This window comes from Rhinopithecus bieti, unplaced genomic scaffold, assembly GCF_001698545.2.
Source record: "Rhinopithecus bieti isolate Rb0 unplaced genomic scaffold, ASM169854v2 scaffold_3763, whole genome shotgun sequence".
Taxonomy (NCBI): domain Eukaryota; kingdom Metazoa; phylum Chordata; class Mammalia; order Primates; family Cercopithecidae; genus Rhinopithecus; species Rhinopithecus bieti.
In genome coordinates this window covers 1,147,602-1,171,311 of record NW_016804379.1, presented here as the reverse complement: position 1 = coordinate 1,171,311, position 23,710 = coordinate 1,147,602, and the positions used below count along the sequence as shown (strand labels likewise).

Below are 23,710 nucleotides of genomic sequence, written 5' to 3'. Positions count from 1 at the left end.
CCTTGCTGCTGCCTTGCGGTTAGATCGCAGACTGCTGTGCTAGCAATGAGGGAGGCTCCGTGGCTGTGGGACCCTCCTGGCCAGGTGTGGGTATAATCTCCTGGTGTGCCCATTTGCCTAAAGCGCAGTATTGGGGTGGGAATTACCCGATTTTCCAGGTGTTGTGTGTCTCAGTTCCCCTGGCTAGGAAAAGGGATTCCCTTCCCCTTGCACTTCCCAGGTGAGGCAATGCCTCGCCCTGCTTCAGCTCTCGCTGGTCAGGCTACAGCAGCTGACCAGCACCAATTGTCCGGCACTCCCCAGTGAGATGACCCCAGTACGTCAGTTGAAAATGCGGAAATCACAGGTCTTCTGTGTCGCTCGCGCCGGGAGTTGGAGACTGGAGCTGTTCCTATTCGGCCATCTTGCTCCGCCAAGGGCAATTGTTCTTTATTGCTGCTTCTGATATATATAGTTCCTGATTCTCCTGTTCCTAAGCCTTGATTAATTTAACCTAGCTAATTCTCTCCTTTCTAGTCCTGCTGCCACCCTATACTACCACAATAGCAAGCCACTCTGACTGGGAGCTTTCATTGCCTAACAGCAGGAACCGAGGCCTCCTTTATGTGACACATAAGACTTTCCAGAGCCTCATTCTATCCTTTCTTGCCACTCTCTGCCGAGCAATCTACCCTTCACAACAGCAAGCAGGTGAGAGTTCCCTGCACACCCAGAGCTGTTTCTCCTCTCCATGCTTTTGCTTATGCTGTCTCCTCAGCCCAGAGTGCTATCACTTCTCATTGCCCCTCATTTGACGTTCATCTTAAGTCTCAGCTCAGGTGTAGCCTCCTGGAAACTGTCATCAGTGTCCCAAGGTTGGCTACATATCCTTTCTTCTCTGAACTTCCACAATTCTCTATTGCATGTCTCTATCATTGCCCTCACTACATTCAACTTTTAATGTTATGTGATATGGTTTGGCTCTGTGTCCTCACCCAAATCTCATCCCGAATTGTAATCCCCGAGTGTCAGGAGAGAGACCTGTTGGGAAGGGATTGGATCATGAGGGTGGTTCCCCCCATGCTGTTCTCATGACAGTGAGGGAGTTCTCATGAGATTTGATGGTTTAAAAGTTTGGCCCTTCCTCCTTTGCTCGCTCTCTCCTGCCGCCATATAAGACATGCTTTGCTTCCCCTTTGCCTTCTGTCATGATTCTAATTTTCCTGAGGCCTCCCCAACCATGTGGAACTGTGAGTCAATTACACCTCTTTTCTTTATAAATCGCCCAGTCTCAGGTAGTTCTTTACAGCAGTGTGAAAACGGACTAACACATTATCTCTCTCCTCCTCTTCTGTGAGAGCTCCTTGAGGGCAGAGAGCAGACTTTATTGATATTCAGGGCTTTGGCATTTGTTGACACATGTCCCCACAAAATTCGTATGTTAAATTCTTAGCCTCTAGGACCTCAAAGTGTGACCTTATTTGAAAAGAGAGTCGTTGCAGATACAATTAGTTAAGATGAGATCATGCTGGAGTAGGGTGGGCCTCTAATCCAATATGACTGATGCCCTTATAAAAAGGTGAAATTTGGACACAAACAACACACAGGGAGAACGCCATGTGAAGTGAAAGCGGAGATTAGGGTGATGTTTCTACAAGCCATCTTTGAAACACCAAAGATTGCCAGCAACCACCAGAAGCTAGCAGGTGGGCATGAAACAGATTCTTCCTCATGGTCCAGAGAAGAAAAGATGCCTTGATCTCAAACTCCTACCCCTGAGAACTATGAGACAAATTTCTGTTGTAAGCCACCCATTTGTAACACCTTTTTTACAGAGGCCCTGGCTAACGAAAACAGCACTTAGTAGTTCCTGAACATAGTAGGAATTCAATAAATGATTAAATACATGACTAAACAAATGTCTTCTGACTGTTGTGAATTATCCCTTCAGCAATGGTAAAGATATTTTAAAATTGGCCTTTCTCAGGTCTAACTTGAATGTGGGATAGAGATATAGTTAAGAATATTATAAGATTAACAAGCATTTTCCCCTCACACTGTTTAGGTTAGCTGGGGAAAGGATATGAGACACTGTAATTATTGTCCTGGTCATCGCTACTGTTATTGAATACCATACTATCTACTTCCATGAGGAAGTAGAATGGATTGTCCCAGAGATGCCCTCATGATATTCCTTATATGAAAATAAATAAACAACATGAGACAAGTATATTAGATCTGTCTTCCAGAGAAAAATCCAAAGACCTCTCATTCTCTAACCCCAGTCTCAGGACTAAACGGTTTGAACTAGTGATTCCCTGTCAGCTAGCTGGATAAACTTACGTGTTTGTTCTGCAGACCAAATCTAGCCTTGATCTCAACATATATGCCAATTGTCTGAATATTGGGATTACTTAGGAAACTTTAAATAACCAAGCCCTACCTGGCATTAAATCAGGATATCCATGGGTCAGCCCAGTTTCTCTTTTTCTTAGCTCTGTATGTTTATTGTTAGTTATCTATTTAGCACAAGGGTCATGGCATCCAATCATGGTAGGTTATGGATAATTTACATAAGGCAAGTTATAGGAAGGAGAAGAGCATCAAAATAAATCAGGATTCTATGGGTTCACACAGAACAATCATTCCAAGACACTCACCTGTGGTTCTTACCTTGGGCCAGGTACTCAATTTTCGTAAGTATCTGGCTTTTTCCATATCCCCGTAATCCCTCATACATTAAGACTTGGCTGCTGTTAGACATCAAAAATTTCTTCAGAGTACACATGAAGTAGTTGATCTCTTTATTACGTCCTGTTATTTTTAGTTTTAAAAAAGAGCAAACTCAATCAGCATAAAATAGTCTAGAGATATAAAAAGGCACATAGGAACATTCCTTCTAAAAATATCCTTGGGCCAGGCGCGGTGGCTCACTCCTGTAATCCCAGCATTTTGGGAGGCCGAGGCGGGCGGGTCATCTGAGGTCAGGAGTTCGTGACCAGCCTGGCCAACATTATGAAACCTTGTCTCTACTTAAAAAAAAAAAAATTAGCCAGACGTGGTGGCAGGTGCCTGTAGTCCCAGCTACTCAGGAGGCTGAGGTAGGAGAATCGCTTGAACCCAGGAGGCAGAGGTTGCAGTGAGCTGGGATTGCACCATTGCATTCCAGTCTGGGCGACAAGCAAAACTCCATCTCAAAAAAAAAAACCCAACTTGGAATTTCTCCATGGCATTGTTCACAGACTTTCTTCAAGCCTTATGCACTTTCAAAATTTTTTAAGCTAACCATGTGGTTTTGCAGTTTTATTTGATTAGAAGCTGTGAAGGAAAGTATTCTTATAACGCTCATTATAATGTTTAATTATAGTGTAGAAAACTGAGATTTGCTTAGATTACACAACCAGGAATTAAGCCAAGGCTGTCTAACCCTAAAGTTTTTTTTTGTTGTTGTTCTTTTTTTGTTTGTTTGTTTTTAACACACTAGAAGTAATCTGTAGACTATTGCATTAGGAAATAAGTTTATCAAAGTTAGTTTTCCTACATTAAACAATTATAGATAAAATATTTTTATTTCTGATTCTGTGATAAAGGAAACTTGCCCTCTGTAAATGAAAATTATACTTAATTCAGGGCTACAAAAAGCATTACCAGGGATAAAATTCAATTTGCCTTCAGAAATCATGTACAGATTATTTCTATCATAAGAACAACTTAAATTCTTAGTGAAAATAAATTGCAGGTTTTTTCTGATTATAAAACTAACATATGCTTACTGTACAAAATATGGAAAACTTGGAAAAGGAAAAGAAAAAAATAAAAATCACCTTGGGTTACAACCCTTATTTTCTTGTGTGTTTTAAATACTGTAACAACCCTGGCTGAAATCTGAAACTCTGCTCACAGTCTTTGAAATCTGGGTGTACAGGAAGGAGTTGGAAGAATTGTAATTCCTAAGCAGTGAGCAATTTCTGTCAAAAAAGGTGGAGACTCATTGAGAGCCAACTATTCCTTCTTTGCTGGGCAGATGAATGTGGAGGCCCATTTTGTTATTCATTGATAGAACAAATAAATATCCAGGTATTATCTAATGTCTTTGTTGAAGGACCATTAATCCAAGTGTAGATATTTAATAAAAAGAAGCTAAGTGCTTTGCCTGGTAATAGAAATTTCTGAGTATGGCTTAGTGAGAACTACTCAGCAGACCGTATTGCTACTTTTGGGTGAAATATTCCCTTTCTGAAAATGCATTTGAACCTCAATTTTGTGAGATGTTTTGTGTTTTTCTTTGGCCTGAATGAAGCTCACATAGGAACTCAGAGGATGAGGCTTAAAAGGCTGCATAGCTGCACACACATATATACACATGTATACATAAGTAACAAGCCTGCACATTGTACACATGTACCCTAGAACTTAAAGTATAATAATAAAAATAAATAAAAATAAAAAATTAAAGTTTCCTAAGGAAGCTTAAAAAAAAAAAAAGGCTGCCTAGCTGACTCTTCCAGCTTCCTGTGTTCTATTCATACAGAACACCTACAGGTAGAACCTTATGGATTATCTTTAGCTGGATTCTCAAATGAGGTGGTCTCCTTAACTTGAAATGCCTGCACCTTGTTTCTGTCTAAGCAAAGGCTCAATATCAGGGACTGTTGTATGCAGTTTTTACCCTAAAAAGCCACTATTTATGTATTATAGTTTTGTTGTCAACCATGTTGTTGCAATTGCATTTATAACAGCTCTTGTAAAAGAAGGGCATTTCCCATGCTGCTAGCCTCTGACAATCTGTATTTGGTTATAGCTTGAAGGAAAGGTATGCGGGCCTGATCTTTCTGTCATACTGGTGGAATCAGGGCAAAAAGGCAACTAGATCAGACTGAGAAATATACACATAGGCTGCACACAGTGGCTCACGCCTGTAATCCCAGCACTTTGGGAGGCCAAGGCGGGCAGATCATGAGATCAGGAGTTCAAGACCAGCCTGGCCAATATGGTGAAACCCTGTCTCTACTAAAAATACAAAAATTAGCTGGGTGCGGAAGTGCGCACCTGTAATCCCAGCTACCTGGGAGGCTGAGGCAGAAGAATCGCTTGAACTCGGGAGGCAGAGGTTGCAGTGAGCTGAGATCACACCACTGCACTCCAACCTGGGCGAGAGAGTGAGACTCTGTCTCAAAAAAACAAAAAAAGAAATATACACATAATGTGTTCTAATGTGACTGCCATGTTGGGTCTGCAGTCTTGTAGAAAGAAGGTTAGGATTCTGTTGCTGTCAATTATTCAAATAAGTATATTCTAGGATGACAAGCAAGGCCTCAGAGGAGGGCGAGAGTGGGTATTCCTTCTCTCTAGCTTCCGGAGTTTTGGAATCTGGACTTAAACGAAGTGATTGGCTTGAAGACCCTGAAAACTACCTGAAAGCAGTGAAAATGAGGCATTTCTCCCGGCCCAAGTGTTTTTTGCAGTTCTGGAACTGTTGCCCTCCTTCGGGCTCTGCTGACACCAAGATTGTGGCCTGATATTTCTCCAAAGTGTGAGACAGAGCCTCCTCTTAATTGCCTTAACACAGTTAAGACCAAGATTTAACTTACGATAAGACTTTTGGGGATGTTTGTGTCTGACAGAAGGAAATTACAAGTGCTACTCGAAGTGGTTGCCTTCAGAATCCACAGGCCAATCTTCGTTGGGTCTCTTCTCTCATAGGTAGATCCCTGCCTCATTTTGGGTCTACTCCTGTCTAATCTCAAGTTATCTTTCGTACAATAAGGGCCCTATCACCAGGAATCACAAAAATATCACTTCCAAATGGATTGTAGACTTAAATATAAAAGGTAAATGGGCCGGGCGCGGTGGCTCAAGCCTGTAATCCCAGCACTTTGGGAGGCCGAGACGGGTGGATCACGAGGTCACGAGATCGAGACCATCCTGGCTAACACGGTGAAACCCCGTCTCTACTAAAAAATACAAAAAACTAGCCGGGCGAGGTGGCGGGCGCCTGTGGTCCCAGCTGCTCGGGAGGCTGAGGCAGGAGAATGGCGTGAACCCGGGAGGCAGAGCTTGCAGTGAGCTGAGATCCGGCCACTGCACTCCAGCCCCGACGACAGAGTGAGACTCCGTTTCAAAAATAAATAAATAAATAAAATAAAAGGTAAAACAAAATTTCTGAAAAAAATGCTAGAAAAATATCTCCATGATTTTTGGGTAACGAAAGGTATCTCATATAGTATACAGAAGCCCTAACTATAAAAGACAGGTAAATTTGATTACATTAAAATTAAGAATTCTGTTTATGGCTGGGCGCGGTGGCTCAAGCCTGTAATCCCAGCACTTTGGGAGGCCGAGACGGGCGGATCACGATGTCAGGAGATCAAGACCATCCTGGCTAACACGGTGAAACCCCATCTCTACTAAAATGCAAAAAACTAGCCGGGCGAGGTGGCGGGCGCCTGTAGTCCCAGCTACTCCGGAGGCTGAGGCAGGAGAATGGCATGAACCTGGGAGGCGGAGCTTGCAGTGAGCAGAGATCCAGCCACTGCACTCCAGCCCGGGCGACAGAGTGAGACTCCGTCTCAAAAAAAAAAAAAAAAAAAAAAAAAAATTCTGTTTATTAAATGCATAACCGAGAGTAAAAAGGCAAGTACAGAGTGGGAAAAGTGATATACAGTACAAACAAATGACAAAGGACACATTTCTAGAATGTGTAAATAATTTCAAAAGATAATCAAAATACAACCCAGTTGAAAAGTAGGTGAAAAATTGTACAAGTACTTTAAAAAAAAGTCTGGGCTGGGCACAGTGGCTCACGCCTGTAATCCCAGCACTTTGGGAGGCTGGAGTGGGCGGATCACTTGAAGCTAGGAGTTCAAGACCAGTCTGGCCAATATGGTGAAACCCTATCTCCACTAAAATACAAAAATTAACTGGGCATGGTGGCGGGCACCTGTAATCCTAGCTACTCAGGAGGCTGAGACATGAGAATCACTTGAACCCAGGAGGTAGAGGTTGTAGTGAGCCAAGATTGCTCCATTGTACTCCAGCCTGGCAACAGAGTGAGACTCTGTCTCAAAATAAATAAATAAATCAGTCCAAATTGTCAAAAAACTTATGAAAAAGGAGCTCAACCACATCAGGGAAATACAAATGGAAACCATAATAAGATACCACTATATACCCAACAGAATTATTGAAAGGATAAAGATTAATTAAACGAAGTTGCTGCCAAAGATGAAGAACAACTGGAACTCTCTTAACATTCTCGATCAGACTAGAAATAAATACAACCATTTTGGAAAACTACTTGGCATCATCTACCAAAATTGCACCCTTTGTCCCAACAATTTCAGTCCTACATTTTACTCCTACATTGTATTCAACAGAAATGCATACATGCGTTCACCAAAAGATTGTGTAAGAATGTTTATGGCAATATTATTCATATGAACCAAAAACTGGAAATAACCCAAATGTTGTACAGCAACAGAATGGGTAAATTGTTGTATATTTATAAAAATGGAATACTACATAGTAATGACAGAGAATGAATTACAGCTACACCCAACAATATGGATGAATTATATAACACACCATTGAGTAAGAGAAAGTATATATAAGGCATATATAATTATACAATGTATGATTCCATCTGTATCAATTTTTTAAACAGGGGAAAGGAAGTAGGAAAGAGTGATCCTGGTGTATTGCTATTTTTCTACTTCTTAACCTGGACAATGATTATATTTTCACTTTGTGATAATTCATTAAGTTGCACACTTATCATTGATGTATTTTCCTGCATGTTTTGCTATAGTTCAATAAAGGAGTTTAAAATCAAGACCTACTACCTACCCAGCAAAAGGTAATCCTCCTTCCTGTTGCAGATGAGGCATGCCATACCAAACATGCTGAAGAGAAGAAAAAAAAAAACAGATGATAGATTCAAAACGGAAATATTGAGAGCAAGAGTGACTAGTTCTTAGTCCCCAGAAAGTTTCCTTCTCAATTGCTAACATGAGTCTATCCCCTGACTCAAGGGTTGCAAATGCCAAGAGAAGGAGAAAGGAGGAGAAGGTCTTACTTGATAGTGGAGAATCCAAAGAACTCAGGTAGCATCTGTTTCCATAGCACCTGGCACATTGTTCAATAAATGCTTGTTGAGTCTGCACTGGTAGAGGAAACCCCTTTCTGGGGAGATCAGACACCTGATATATGGCCCAATAGACTTCAGTGTGGTGCAGAGTCACACATTCTGCAAAAATTCCACCAATTGCTTAAACAATAATAGCACACCTTTTTTAAAGCACATGCTATGTGTCTGGTGCAGTTCCAAGTGCTTTACATGCATCATTTTCTTTAATCCTGACAAAAACACTGTTCAGAAGTACTACTTGGCCAGGAGCAGTGGCTCACGCCTGTAATCCCAGCACTGTGGGAGGCCGAGGCGGGCAGATCACGAGGTCAGCAGATCGAGACCATCCTGGCTAACACGGTGAAACCCCGTCTCTGCCAAAAATACAAAATGAAATTAACCGGGCATGGTGGCGGGCGCCTGTAGTCCCAGCTCATCGGGGAGGCTGAGGCAGGAGAACGGCGTGAACCTGGGAGGCGGAGCTTGCGGTGAGCCGAGATGGCGCCACTGCACTCCAGCCTGGGCGACCGAGCGAGACTCCGTCTAAAGAAAGAAAGAAAGAAAGAAAAAAGCACTACTGGCCAGGCGCAGTGGCTCACACTTGTAATCCCAGCACTTTGGGAGGCCGAAGCAGGTGAATCATCTGACGTCAGGAGTTTGAGACCAGCCTGACCAACATGGTGAAACTCTGTCTCTACTAAAAATACAAAAATTAGCTGGACGTGGTGGCATGCACCTATCATTCCAGCTACTCTGGAGGCTGAGGCAGGAGAATCGCTTGAACCCAGGAGACGGAGGTTGTAGTGAGCCAAGATCATGCCATTGCATTCCATCCTGGGCAACAAGAGCAAAGTTCCATCTCAAAAAAAAAAAGAAAGAAAAAAAAAAGTAGTATGATTATTATGTTCATTTTGCCAGTAAGGAAATTCAGGCACAAAGAGTTTAATTGCCCAAGACCCCATAGCAGGTGGTAACACAGGATACTGACAGTGTCCCAGCATAGGCCAGGGTGCATATGTTTCCTCACTCCTTAACAGTATCTCTTGAAGAAGCCTTTTACTCAAAATGGATTATGCCCGTCTCTGAACTGCAATACTACTTTGTTATGCCTCTCTTATAGCATATATCAAAGGTTCCCATGTAACGTACAGCTAAGTTTGTGTATGTTGGTCTTCCCCACTTGATTGTGAATTTTCTGGGCGGGAACTAGGTCCTGTTCATATGGGTATGTGTATTTCTCACTCTTTTATCTGCAGAGATGGTACAGAAAAATCATGAAGAGTGCAGGCTTTGGGATCAGATAGTCCTGGGTTTGCATAGTAAACTGACTGCATTAATGGCCCCAGTACCTGTATCTATGCCCTTTGCCGTGTAACTTGGCAGAGTCCTCTCATTCTGGACTCAGCCTTGTGAATGCTTTCATCAATGGACTATCTGCAAACGTAAGACAGGAAGAGGCTTGAAAAATGCTTTTGCATTGGGCCTGCTCTCTTGCTCCTCCAATATTGCCAGGACAAACATACTGGATGGAAGATGAGACACATAGAACCTAATTGCCCTAATTATCCCAACTGAGGCCGCTAGGTTGGCCAACAGCCTGTTGAACCCCAGGCATGTGAATAAGCCAAGACAACATCAACCAAATCCAGCCAAGATCAACTGAACCCCACATTTGTGAGAAAAACAAATGTTTATTTTTGCACACCACTGAGGTTTTGTGATTGCCTGTAAGGCCACATTATTGTGACTGAATCTTGACTCCATTGCACACTATAAATATGGCCATAGACAAGTCATTTAACATCTCTGAGCCTCAGTTTTTGAATTTATAAAATGGAAATTATAATAGTTTCTATCTCATATGGTCAATATTAAGACTAAATTATATATTTTGAGGTAAAGTACCTAATGTTTAATAAGTACTCACTAAAAATTATTATTCATTCATGTATTCAAACTGCACTTTGTTGATGGCCTATGTATGCCAAGCACAGTGCTAAGCCTCAGGAATACTGAAGTGAATAATAAAGACACTTTGACCCAACTGCAGCCCTGGTTCTCTTATCTGACTCTTGAAGTCCTTGATTCTAGCTTGCTAACAAAAAGAATAACAACTTTCTGCTTTCCGTACTATTCATTTATTCACCATTATTGAGGACCTACTGTATATCAAGCACTGGGGATATAAGAATAAGGAAATAATTAGTATCTTCAAAGAGTTCACAGTGTAACAAGTGAAAAGTATAGCAAGTGAATAATTGTGATATAGGGTGAGGAGTGTTCTAATAGAGTCATATGCTATAGGAGGAAAAAAGGAAGAGGAAGGAGGAAGACAAAGGAGGAAAGAGCTTAACTGTCTAGCTGGGATGGGGAATTCATAGAGGAATGTCTATGAATCCCTCGAGCTGGGTTTCAAAAATTGACTGTGGTTTTCCCAATAAACCAGGAGTGGGTGGGTGCTGATGAGGACAATCTACTTAAACAACCCAGAGGAGGGGGCACAGGAGGAGATGAATTTGGAAAGGCAGGTGGTACCTTGTATGTCATTGCAAAGAGCTTGAACATCACCATGAAAATGACTAAAAGCCATTGAAGGATTTTAAGCTTCAAAGTGACACCCATAAATCGATGCTGAGCTTTTGGGGAATGTATTTCACTAAAGACTTAGAGGAGGAATAATATCTTGCACTCTTCTAACCCTATTCGGCATATGGTTGACATAATTAGTAAATATTTAATGGCTGGTGATTGGGCCCATTTAAGTGCAAATAGATACTCAAATGAGAGGATTTTTTCTTTGGTTTGTACAACTTTGAAGAATCACCCTCATATTCTCAGATCTGAGGAGAGAATGGGTTCTTCCACCATGCCATAGTGTCAGTCAGACGGAGGAAAGATTAAGGATTTTGAAGTCTGGGACTTGGTCTGGGGAAAGCATAGATTTCAACTTCTTGAATTGGCTCCAAACCTTAAACGGGTGATTGCTTTGCTATCATAATTCTCCCACTTCTTTACTAAAATATACTTCAAAATTAATGCTCCACACTCACACTTCCTCAGTACGGCCCAAATACTGATACAATGGTCCAGAATCTCCAACACCTTTCATAACTTTCTTTGGAAGCTCTTTAAAAAAGTAGGCTGGTAGGTTGCTGCCATTGTAGGTGACAGAGTCACAGGTCACAATTCCTGGGTAGTACATCATCATCCTGGCAGCTATGTTGACTTTTTGACCAATGACTATAACAAGAAAGATAAAGTCAAAGATCAGGGAAATGACAGCCATTGAACTGAACGTAATTTGAAACATACTATCCCCAAATAGCATGTTTACCCTTTACTCCCTTTGTCGCTCATGAATGACATACAAGTCTAGCCTCAAGACCCATATTCAGCCAATGGCTGTTAACAAAATATGCAGGGAGTTAATTAGCCATTAGCAAAGTTTCTGCCTCACCTGGGAGGCCAAGAGAATCATCTGCTCAGGGATGGAAGGGCCTTGAGTATGGAGCAGGCTCTGTAACTGGGATGGCCACAGCACTGAAGACTCTCACAGAAGGTGTAAACTGGTCTTCTAATACAAGGTGGACAAACACAAGCTCGGGCCTGGGGTACTGATCCCCATATGAGACACAAAATTGTGTCTGTATGCTCCTATAAATAAACCTTCATTTGGCAATTTCTTGATTTAGAAAATGGGCTAGAAGAAACGTGCATGGAGAATTGAAGCACAGGCTCTGAAGGCAGACTGTGCAGGGTTGAACACCAGCTCTACCTCTAACTATGTGCAAATTACTTGGGGCAATTACTTTAAATAACTCCTCATGCCTCCATTCTCTAACCTATAAAATAGGGATGATAATAGTATCTATCTCAGAGGGTGGTTTATGAAGATTAATGAGTTAATACACGCTTATCACTTTGAACAGCAGCTGGCTGCTTGTAAGCCCTCAATTAATATTACTACAAGTGAGGTAGCAAATGTGTCACTTTAACATAAACTTGAATACTTCTGAACAAGATATTCTTTTTAAAAACTACTTACTGACCATAAAATAAAATATAATTTAATGAATTTCCATATACCCATCACCCCATCCCAATAAGCCATTAGCCCATCTCCAATCCTGCCCCATCCTCACCCCCATACACTCCCCACCCTGTGTACTTTCGAAGAAAATCTCAGACATTGTATCATTTCAGACATAACTATCTTGGTATTTTACATATATTCAGTATTTTAGACGCATTATTGCTGAAAATCTTAAACCCTGATAGGATGGAAGAGGGAAGTAATAGAGTCGTGAAATCTGGAGATAACATTTACTTATTACTACTCTCTTTTGAGAGTATCACTATTTTTCAGTAATATCAACATTCATAATTTTTAAGGAGTTCTAGCCTATTCCAGGAATTAAGAGAAGTAAGTACTTATTGTTAACAGGACATTATTATAGGAGTCCCTCATTCCATCAACATATAGCCTCCCACTGCTCCCCTCCCATGACTACATATTTCTCATACTCATGCGTAGCCCCAGAAATGCACACTCTGCAAGCATTGAGAGCTCCATGGCTTGGCTCCATCTGGAAGACTTTCTGAGGACAGGGCTCATGTCTCACTCATTTTTGTGCTTCCTCCCACAAAGCCCGGTGGCAAGGTGCTGTGTTTGCGGAAAGAAAAGTGGAGATGAGCTGACTCAGCACACCTGTGTACTCGTGTCTCACAGTGTGTCCAACGATCCCACAGAAGACAATCCCACTGGCAACGCCGATGGATACAGTTCTGGTGCAGGGGAGACAAGATTTGTGGGGAAAAGAGATAAAGATAATGAGCACAGAGAAAGTGGGAAGGGTGGGAAACAATGCCTGGGTTGGGAAAGGGTGGGAAAGGATTTTCTCTATCCGTTGGAATTAGTTTATGGCATTTCTACATGGCCCAGAGATGCGAGGGAGGAACAACAGTGTAAGACACAGGACTAAGTTCTTAATTAATTCTTCTTTCCTTCCGGTTCCCTGCATGCCCTCCCTACGTATGCCTCAAAAGGGTCAGGGACCACTGGGTGGGACCAGGGTCAACACTCACTGGATTTTGTGAACTTGAGAGCAGAAGTCAAATATATCCATAGCACATTCCAGAGCACGAGTGAGCTCGTCAGGTACCTTTTCCCCAGGGAAGCCAAAGACACAGAGGAAAGAGCAGCCCTGTGAGGGAGAGAGACAGCAACCACAGCTGATGGACAGTGTGCTTTCAACTGATGGGCCAGAAGGCTCAACAGAGAGCCGGCGGCAATTTTCAGCTTCTGAATCAGATTTCATCATGATTTCTCTCACAGTATTTTATTTTTAGTACACTTCAATCGCTTCTACTGCATCATCAACAGGAGGGCTTGAGCCCTGGAGAAGGGCTTGTTTTGCTCCAGATGTAGTGAATAGGGCTGAGCTATCTGTGTATGCTCCAGCCTACTCTCTCCTGTGGCCAAGGTCCGTGCTGCAAGGTGCTCAGTTTAAGTCTATGAAGCAGCAGCACAGAGCAGTGGAAAAGGCACCAGCTCTGGAATCAGAAAGTCTCTGTTCTCAAGCCACTTCTCTACTGTGGAAACTTAGAGAAGTCAATTACAATCTAGGAACTTCCATTTATCTATCTGAAAATGGATATATTGTAGACCTGCTGAGATGCTTTTGCCTACTAAAACAATTAATATGTGATATACTCAAAAAGTCGTCATAAACTATAAAGTACTTTGCAGATACTGTTGTCATTCTTAGGGATAAAGGCTTAGGCTGCGAGTAGGTTTTCTTATCATAAAGCTAACTGTTCCATGCAATGATTCAACTCTAAAGCTTGGCATTTGTAGTATTAGTCACTTAAAAAGTGACCTGTCAGGTGCTGTTGTCTGTAAGAAAAGGGCATTGTGAATAAAGGATGATGGGTTGAAATTTTGAGTTTTTGACATGTTACATCCTGATAAAATGCAAAGAACACTAAAATACCTCAGTTTCTTCAACCCTCTCCAAAAGAATTTGATCAACTGTTAGATCTTTAAAAGAACTGGGATCTGCCTTGACGTGAAGGGAGAAACCCTGCTTCTAGGTATGTGTAAAGAGGGCCACCCCTTTGGGGGAAGCAGGGAGCCCATTTTGCCTGCAAATTTGTGTAGTGGCCTGGCAAGAGCTTTTGATTCCCCCAGCTGTCATTTATTGCGTGCTGACTCTAAGACAGGCGTTACACCAAGTGCCTCACACATATTACCATTATTTAAAACTTTCCACAATCATTTGAGGCAAATACTATCCCCATTCAAAGAGGAATAAACCAAGGCTCAGAGAAGTTCAATGACTTGCTAAGTCTCACAGCTGGGAATCTTCGGAGCCACGTCTGCGAGACACGAAAGACTGTTCTCTTAGATTCTACACTCTTTTCTTATGATACCCATGAGTCAATATTGAAGAAGATACTGGAGGCACCAGGCTGGAAGTAATCCCTTTCCCAGAACTCCCATAGCACAGAGTTAGTTTGTCTCATATGGAAAGCATGCTTCATCTTCTATGAAATGCTCAGTAAATGTTTGTTGTATTAGTGAGTGAGTGAATGTAGGGCAGTAATTAAGTGCTCTGCTTTTAATACACAAAAGGAATTGAGATGGGAAATCAATTCTCACATATGCATCTGTGGTCCTTTGTTCATCACATCACTTTTCTCTAAATTGATTAAGAACAAAGTGAAGACCAGGCGCAGTGGCTCATGCCTGTAATCCCGGCACTTTGGGAGGCCGAGGCAGGTGGATCACTTGAGGTCAGGAATTCGAGACCCACCTGGCCAACATGGTGAAACCCCATCTCTACTAAAAATACAAAACTTAGCTGGGTGTGGTGGTGCATGCCTGTAATCCCAGCTACTCAGGAGGCTGAGTCAAGAGAATCGCTTGAACCCGGGAGGCGGAGGTTGCAGTAAGCCGAGATTGCACCACTGCATTCCAGCCTGGGCAACAGAGCAAGACTCCATCTCAAAAAAAAAAAAAAAAAAAAAAAAAAAAAAAAAAGAACAGAGTGAAAACAGCTGGGAGCCAGAGGCAGTGCCCTCCCTGCCATAGATGAAAATAAAGGGGGAACTGGAGGTGCTGACATGGCAAGTGGGCATTCTTGGAAACAAGCTTCTGGGGTGTGAAGGTTACTAGACTCTTGACCTGAAACCCCCGGGTAATACATCATGCGCTGGGCTGGAGACTTATGTGTAGTGAGAGGTAGCCCAGCATAGTGAGCTCAGACGGGGATGGCAGACTGCCTGGGTTTGAATCCCAGCCTCCTCCTTTACTAGCTTGATGATCATGAGCAAAACGTAATCTCATCTTGTCCTGGCATCCTAATCTCTGTTTCAGCATCCTCATCTATATAATGAGGATAATGACAAGAGGACCTACCGCTCAGAGTGGTCATGAGGATGAAATGAGTCAATACAGATCAGGTCCTGAGAACAGTGCCTGGCACAGAGTAAGTGCCATATCCACAATAGAAGTTGTAATTATAAAGACTGGCCTTCTAGGTTAAATTTCTTTTTTTTGTTTGGTTGAGACGGAATCTCACTATATAGCCCAGGCTGGAGTGCAGTGGCGCGATCTCGGCTCACCACACCTCCGCCTCTCAGGTTCAAGCCATTGTCCTGCCTCAACCTCCTGAGTAGCTGAGATTACAGGCACTTGCCACCACACCTGGCTAATTTTTGTATTTTTAGTAGAGACAGGGTTTCACTATGTTGGCTAGGCTGATCTTGAACTCCTGACCTCAAGTGATTCGCCTGCCTCGGCCTCCCAAAGAGCTGGGATTACAGGCGTGAGCCACCGTGCCCAGCCTCTAGGTTAAATTTCCCATGTCTATTCTCTCCATCTCACCAATGTGCTTGTCCATGAATGCTAACCTCAAACTATTGGTAGGTTCCCATCCCATAGTTCACACTTACCTTGTCAAACATGAAGACTTTATTGATTTGGCCTTGGAAGATCTTCAGGACAGAAGTGATGTGCATATAGGCATCCTGGATGACTGGGCCTATCTCTTCTGCTTTGTCTTGGTCTTTAAACATCAGATTCACAAACACAGTCGTCACTGGGCGAAGCTCAGACAAATAGCCCTGAAGCTGTTTGTCATCAATCTGCAAAGTAGACAGCAGCTTTCTGTAGGTGTCCTCGGCAGTGGATCCCTCCCCCAACACAGCCCCCACCTCATACCTGAAATCATCTAGGGAATGTCTACCTCAGAATGTGTGAGGTAAAACATGACAGAGCCAGCATGCCTGAAGTCGAGCAGATGGAAATAGAACCAAAATCCTTCTCTTCCAGTGGGGACTTATGCATGTGGTAATTTTTGGCTAGCAACCACTCCATTACCCCAACTGCTGGCTTCCTCATGCCACTATGAGCCATCGCAATAAGGGAAAGAACTACTGTTCTTTTTGGCTCTCTTATTTTTCAAAAAAATTTAAAATTTTTTAATTTTGTAGATCTATAGCAGATGTACATATTTATGTGTTACATGAGATATTTTGATACAGGCATGCAATGTGTGATAATCACATCAGGGTAAATGGATTATTCATCCCCTCAAGCATTTATCCTTTATGTTACAAACAATCCCAATTATACTCTTTATTTATTTTAAAATGTATTGGTTGTATTAGTCCGTTCTCCCACTGCTATAAAGAACTACCTGGCCGGGCGCGGTGGCTCAAGCCTGTAATCCAGCAACTTTGGGAGGCTGAGACGGGGCGGATCCACAAGGTCAGGAGATCGAGACCCTCCTGGCTAACCGGTGAAACCCCGTCTCTACTAAAAAAATACAAAAAACTAAGCCGGCCGAGTGGCGGGCGCTATAGTCCCAGCTACTCGGGAGGACTGAGGCAGGAGAATGGCATGAAACCCTAGAAGGCGGAGCTTGGCAGTGAGCTGAGATCCAGCCAGCTTGCACTCACAGTTTGGGTGACAGCAAGAATCCGTCCAAAAAAAAAAAAAAAAAAAAAAAAAAAAAAAAAGAACTACCCTGAGACTGGGTAATTTACAAAGAAAGAGGTTAATTGACTCCAGTCACTGGCTGTACAGGAAGCATGGCGGGAGGACTCAAACTTATAATAATGGAGGAAGATGAAGGAGAAGCAGGCACGTCTTATATGGCCAGAGGAGAGCAGGGGGAAGTGCTACATACTTTAAAACAACCAGATCCCATGAGAACTCATTCACTATCATGATGAGAACAGCAAGGGTGTAATCTACCCCTATGATCCAATCACCTTCTACCAGTCCTCTCCACCAACATTGGGGATTATAATTCGACATGAGATTTGGGAGGGGATACAAATCCAAATCATATCAATGATTAAATTATTTTTTACTATAGTTACCCTGTTGTGCTAGCAAATACTAGGTCTTTCTCATTCTTTCTCTTTTTTTCTACTCATTGACCATCCCCGATTCCTCCTTATCCCCCACTACCCTTCCCAACCTTTGATAGCCATCCTTATATTCTCTATCCCCATGAGTTCAATGGTTTATTTTTTATTTTTATTATTTTGAGATGGAGTCTTGCTCTGTTGCTCAGGCTGGAGTGCAGTGGCACGATCTCGGCTCACTGCAACCTCCGCCTCCTGGGTTCAAGTCATTCTCCTGCCTTAGCTTCTTGAGTAGCTGGAATTACAGGCATGTATCACCACACCCGGCTAATTTTTATATTTTTAGTAGAGATGAGGTTTCACCATGTTGGTCAGGCTGGTCTCAAACTCCTGACCGCATGATCTGCCTGCCTCGGCCTCCCAAAGTGCTGGGATTACAGGCATGAGCCACTGTGCCCAGCCCAACAGTTTTAATTTTTAGCTCCCACAAATCAGTGTGAACCTGCGGTTTCTCTTTCTATACCTGGTTTATTTCACTTAACATATTGACCTCCAGTTCCATTCATGTTGTTGCAAATGACAGATCTCATTCTTTTTTATGACTGAATAGTACCACATTTGTGTATATGTACCACATTTTCTTTTTTTCTTTTTTTTTTTTTTGAGACGAAGTCTCGCTCTGTCACCCAGGCTGGAGTGCTGTGGCCGGATCTCAGCTCACTGCAAGCTCCGCCTCCCGGGTTTACGCCATTCTCCTGCCTCAGCCTCCCGGGTAGCTGGGACTACAGGCGCCCGCCACCTCGCCCGGCTAGTTTTTTGTAGCTTTTAGTAGAGACGAGGTTTCACCATGTTAGCCAGGATGGTCTCGATCTCCTGACCTCGTGATCCGCCCGTCTCGGCCTCCCAAAGTGCTGGGATTACAGGCTTGAGCCACCGCGCCTGGCCCCGTACCACATTTTCTTTATCCATTTCTCTGTTGATGGACACTTAAGTTGCTTCCAAGTCTTGACTATTGTGAATAGCACTGCGATAAACATGGGAGTGCAGATATCTCTTCAATATATTGATTTCTTTTGATTAGGTATCTAGGAGTAGAATTTCTAGATTGTATGGAAGCTCTATTTTTTAGCTTTTTGAGGAACTTTCAAACTGTTCTCCATGGTGGTTGTGCTAATTTACATTCTCATTAACAGTGTACAAGGATTCCCTTTTTTCCACATCCTGTCCAGCATTTGTTATTGCCTGTCTTTTGGATAAAAGTCATTTTAACTGGGATGAGATGATAATCTTATTGTAGTTTTGATTTTCATTTATCTGATGATCAGTGATGTTGAGTACCTTTTCACATATTTGTTTGACATTTGTACATCTTCCTTTGAGAAATGTCTATTTAGTTTTTTTTTTTTTTTTTTGAGACGGAGTCTCACTCTGTTGCCCGGGCCGGAGTGCAGTGGCACATCTCAGCTCACTGCAACCTCCGCCTCCCGGGTTCAAGAGATTATCTTGCTTCAGCCTCCTGAGTAGCTGGGATTACAGGCGCCTGCCACTACGCCCAACTACTTTTTTGTATTTTTAGTAGAGATGGGGTTTCACCATGTTGGCCAGGCTGGTCTTGAACTCCTGATCTCATGATTTGCCTGCCTCGGCCTCCCAAAGTGCTGGGATTACAGGTGTGAGCTACCGTGCCTGGCCTTATTCAGATCTTTTACCCATTTTTTAAATTGGATTATTAGATTTTTTTTCTATAGAGCTGTTACAGCTCCTTGTATATTCTGGAGATTAATTCCTTGTCATATGGGCAGTTTGCAAATACTTTCTTCCATTTCTTCACTTTGTTGACAGTTTCTTTTGCTGTGCAGAAACTTTTAAAACTTGATGTTAAAATCAATGTGCAAAACCCACAAGCATTCCTATACACCAATAACAGACAGAGAGCCAAATCATGAGTGAATTCCCATTCACAATTGCTTCAAAGAGAATAAAATACCTAGGAATCCAACTTACAAGGGATGTAAAGGACCTCTTCAAGGAGAACTACAAACCACTGCTCAGTGAAAGAAAAGAGGACACAAACAAATGGAAGAACATTCCATGCTCATGGAGAGGAAGAATCAATATCATGAAAATGGCCACACTGCCCAAGGTAATTTATAGATTCAATGCCATCCCCATCAAGCTACCAATGAGTTTCTTCACAGAATTGGAAAAAACTGCTTTAAAGTTCATATGGAACCAAAAAAGAGCCGACTTTCTTGTCACACTTTCTTTTTTTGAGATGGAGTCTTGCTCTGTCACCCAGGCTGGAGTGCAGTGGCCGGATCTTTACAGAATTGGAAAAAAATACTTTACGGTTCATATGGAACAAAAAAAGAGCCCACATTGCCAAGGCAATCCTAAGCCAAAAGAACAAAGCTGGAGGCATCATGCTACCTGACTTCAAACTATACTACAAGGCTACAGTAACCAAAATAGCATGATACTGGTACCAAAACAGAGATATAGACCAATGGAACAGAACAGAGCCCTCAGAAATAATACTACACATCTACAACCATTTCATCTTTGACAAACCTGACAAAACAAGAAATGGGGAAAGGATTCCCTATTTAATAAATGGTGCTGGGAAAATTGGCTAGCCATAAGTAGAAAGCTGAAACTGGATCCTTTCCTTACTCCTTATACGAAAATTAATTCAAGATGGATTAGAGACTTAATCTCTTGTTTTCTTAGTTAGCATGGCTGAAAGTTTCTAAATTCCTTCTCTGTGTTATCTTGAATTTCTTTGAGTTCCTCAAACAGCTTTTTTGAATTACCTGTCTGAAAGGTCACATGTCTCTGTTTCTCCATCCTGGTGCCTTATTTAGTTCCTTTGTGAGGTCATGTTTTCCTGGATGGTTTTGATACTTGTGGAAGTTCGTCAGTGTCTGGACATTGAAGAGTTAGGTATTTATTGTAGTCTTTGACATTTAGGCTTGTTTGTACCTGTCCTCCTTGGGAAGGCTTTCCATATATTCAAAAAAACTTGGGTGTTGTGATCTAAGCCATATCTGCATTACAGAGCACCCCAAGTGCGGTAATGCTATGGTTCTTGCAGACTCATAGAGGTACCACCTTTGTGGTCTTAAATAAGATCCAGAAGCATTCTCTGGATTACCAGGCAGAGACTTTTGTTCTCTTCCCTTACTTTCTCCCAAACAAATGGAGTCTCTATTTCTCTGTGCTGAGCTGCTTGGAGCTGGTGGTGGAGTCACACAAGCACCCTTGTGGCTACCATCACTGAGACTGCACTGGGTCAGACCTGAAGCCAGCACAGCACTGGATATTGCCCAAGACCCACTGTGACTACTACCAGGCTACCACCTATTTTTGTTCAAGGCCCTAGTGCTCTGCAATCAGCAGGTGGCAAAGGCAGCCAGGCACGTGTCTTTCCCTTCAGGGTGACGAGTTCCCTCAGGCCCCATACAGGTCCATAGATGCCATCTGCTAGTTTGGCTCTCTTATTTTTATAGTTAGGAATAATGTAATTCAACCTTCTATTTTCATTAGGTTTCTTCTGGAATGTTTTCACATTCTATCCTATACTATGTACAAACAAACTGAAATCAGTATTATTATCCCCATTTTACTGATTAGATAACTGATGTATGGAGAAGTAACACAACTTTCCCACGGTCACATAAGGACACAATAAACTAGAACCCAAATCTCCAGACTCCTCATCCAACATTTATTTATTTATTTTTATATTTATTTATTTATTTATTTATTTTTGAGACAGAGTCTCGCTCTGTCACCCAGGCTGGAATGCAGTGGCACAACATCGGCTCATTGCAACCTCTGCCTCCCGGGTTCAAGCGATTCTCCTGTCTCAGCCTCCTGAGTAGCTGAGATTACAAGTGTGCGCCACCACAACTGGCTGATTTTTGTATTTTTAGTAGAGACAGGGTTTCACCATGTTGGTCAGGTTGGTCTTGAACTCCTGACCTTGTGATCCGCCACCTCAGCCTCCCAAAGTGCTGGGATTACAGGCATGAGCCATTGCGCCTGGCTCATCCAACATTTAATCTGCCACACACTCCTGCCTGTCTGCGCTGGTATATTTCATTTCTTCTCTCCAACACAACAGGCACAGGGAAAAGAAAGGAGAGTATTCCCAAATTATTCCTGCCAATCATCACTCCTGAATTTTGTTAATTAAGTACATAGCAAACCAATAGGGGAAAATCACTGCGCTCTCTCCTCGAAATAGCACAGAAGTGTCAGATTCTCCAACAACAATGTGAAGCACATTTTCTAGATTAAAGAAGAATTGGTATAGGGAATAATGCAGCCATGCTTCCTAACTGCCTAGAAGGTCCTGGTTTCATGTAATTTTATTCTTTTTATAAAAGGGATTTAATAATTTCTAATTAACCAATGTGCTGATTTCTTTCTTTCTCTCTCTCTCTCTCTCTCTCTCTTTCTTTCTTTCTTTCTTTCTTTCGAGACAGGGTCTCACTCTGTCCCGAAGTCTGGAGTGCGGTGGCACCATCTCAGCTCACTGCAACCTCCATCTCCTTGTTCAAGTGATCCTCTCACCTCAGCCTCCTGAGTAGCTGAGGCTATAGGCACATGCCACCACACCCAACTAATTTTTGTATTTTTGTAGAGATGGGGTTTTGCCATGTTGTCAAGGCTGGTCTTGAACTCCTGGGCTCAAGTGATCCACCTGTCTGGGCCTCCCAAAGTGCTGGGATTACAGGCATGAGCCTGGCCTTGATTTTTCAAATAAAATCATTCACAGGTAAATAAAAAAATTTCTGTCAGACTATGTATTCTGAGTTTTGGCTTGGAAAAGAGGACTACAGTATCTTTAAGGACTTTTCTTCTTTGGGTGCAGGGGCTGGTTTTGGTAAAGTTGTAAAAGGTTGTCTTTGGTCTTGTTTTCAACCCTCTTAGCTGTACCTCTTCACCAGGTAAACGTTTTTCCTACCTGGAATTTTCCCAGTGACTCACAGAGTCCATCTTATATTCCATTGCTAAAGACCTTGTTTTCAGCTGGTTGCAATTAAAGAAGCATAATGTATTATATCTCTTGAGAATGGCTAGGGGAGAATGGGGTGACTTTTTTAAGCTTCGAAAGCCATGAAGAGTCAAGCAATTGCAGGCACTAGGGGTAATGTTTTTACAGTGGGCTGAAGTGGCAGGGTGCATTCTGATACCTCTCCAATTCACTTATGAAGGCAGCTACCCACTGGACAGGCCTTTGTTACAAAGATTTCCTCCAGGACACAACAGCATTTTGATGGGACTAAGTATCAAAGCAGGCATGTATTAGGAGGGTGGATAGCCTGTGCAAAAATTGTAGAATTCAGACAGACCAGGGTTCAAATCCTAGCTATATCTTTTACTTGACAACCTCAGGAAAGGTTGTAGTGTTCTCTGTGTCTCAGTTTTCTTATACATATAAAATGGGGATAAAAATATCTACCAAGGACTGTAAAGAATAAATACATTAACTAGCAGAGTGACTGGCATATGGTGAGCGGTAAGAGACAGTTATAATTCACATGGATTAATAAATTTGAGAGAATCAAGATTAAGAGAATAAAAAGAGAAAACACCGGAGGGTGGAGGTAGCTCAGAGTATACTAATTACCTGCATTGTTAAATCTCAAAGCTTAAGATCTAATGCAAATGACTTGGAGAAATAGTGTGCCAACGTTCATCCACTTGAAGTCTTTCTGCAATGTGGCATACAGAAAGGGTGCCCACATGTTCTTATATGCTTGCAACAGCTCCCATTTGCCCAATTATATAAGCAACGCAGTCCTATTTTATGCCTGTTGTCAGGTTATAATTGTGAATAATGCCCTCTTTTAAAGTGTCGAGATTTGAACAATGAATTTCACAGTCACCTACACATAGAGAATGTCTTTTTAGGCTCAGAGTGGTGGCTCATGCCTGTAATCCCAGCACTGTGGGAGGATGAGGTGGGCAGATCGCTTCAGGTCAGGAATTTGAGACCAGTCAGGCCAACATGGTGAAACTCCATCTCTACTAAAAATACAAAAAGTTAGCTGGGTGTGGTGGCACATGTGGGAGGCTGAGGCGGGGGAATTACTTGAACCCGGGAGGCGGAGGTTGCAGTGAGCTGAGATCATGCCGCTGCACTTCAGCCTGGGTGACAGAGTGAGACTCTGTCTCAAAAAAAAAAAAAAAAAAGAAAAAAGAAAGAAAAAAGAAACA

The 23,710-nt window shown here is 42.4% G+C and overlaps 1 protein-coding gene across 9 annotated transcripts in view; it reads right to left on the bottom strand.

Annotated features, from left to right (window-relative positions):
- ADCY10 (adenylate cyclase 10) overlaps positions 1–23,710 on the bottom strand; it is a 106,101-nt gene that overhangs the window by 60,359 nt on the left and 22,032 nt on the right. For 8 of the 9 annotated variants that reach the window (XM_017867588.1, XM_017867589.1, XM_017867590.1 and 5 more), the window contains 6 exons: positions 16,061–16,252; positions 13,190–13,308; positions 12,813–12,889; positions 11,155–11,344; positions 7,825–7,880; positions 2,640–2,793 (listed from right to left, as the gene is read on the bottom strand). In XM_017867588.1, coding sequence (XP_017723077.1) covers positions 2,640–2,793; positions 7,825–7,880; positions 11,155–11,344; positions 12,813–12,889; positions 13,190–13,308; positions 16,061–16,252 — 788 coding nt within the window. Of the gene's footprint in view, positions 1–2,639; positions 2,794–7,824; positions 7,881–11,154; positions 11,345–12,810; positions 12,890–13,189; positions 13,309–16,060; positions 16,253–23,710 lie in introns of all 9 variants that reach the window. The other variant, XM_017867591.1, reaches the window with a different exon arrangement.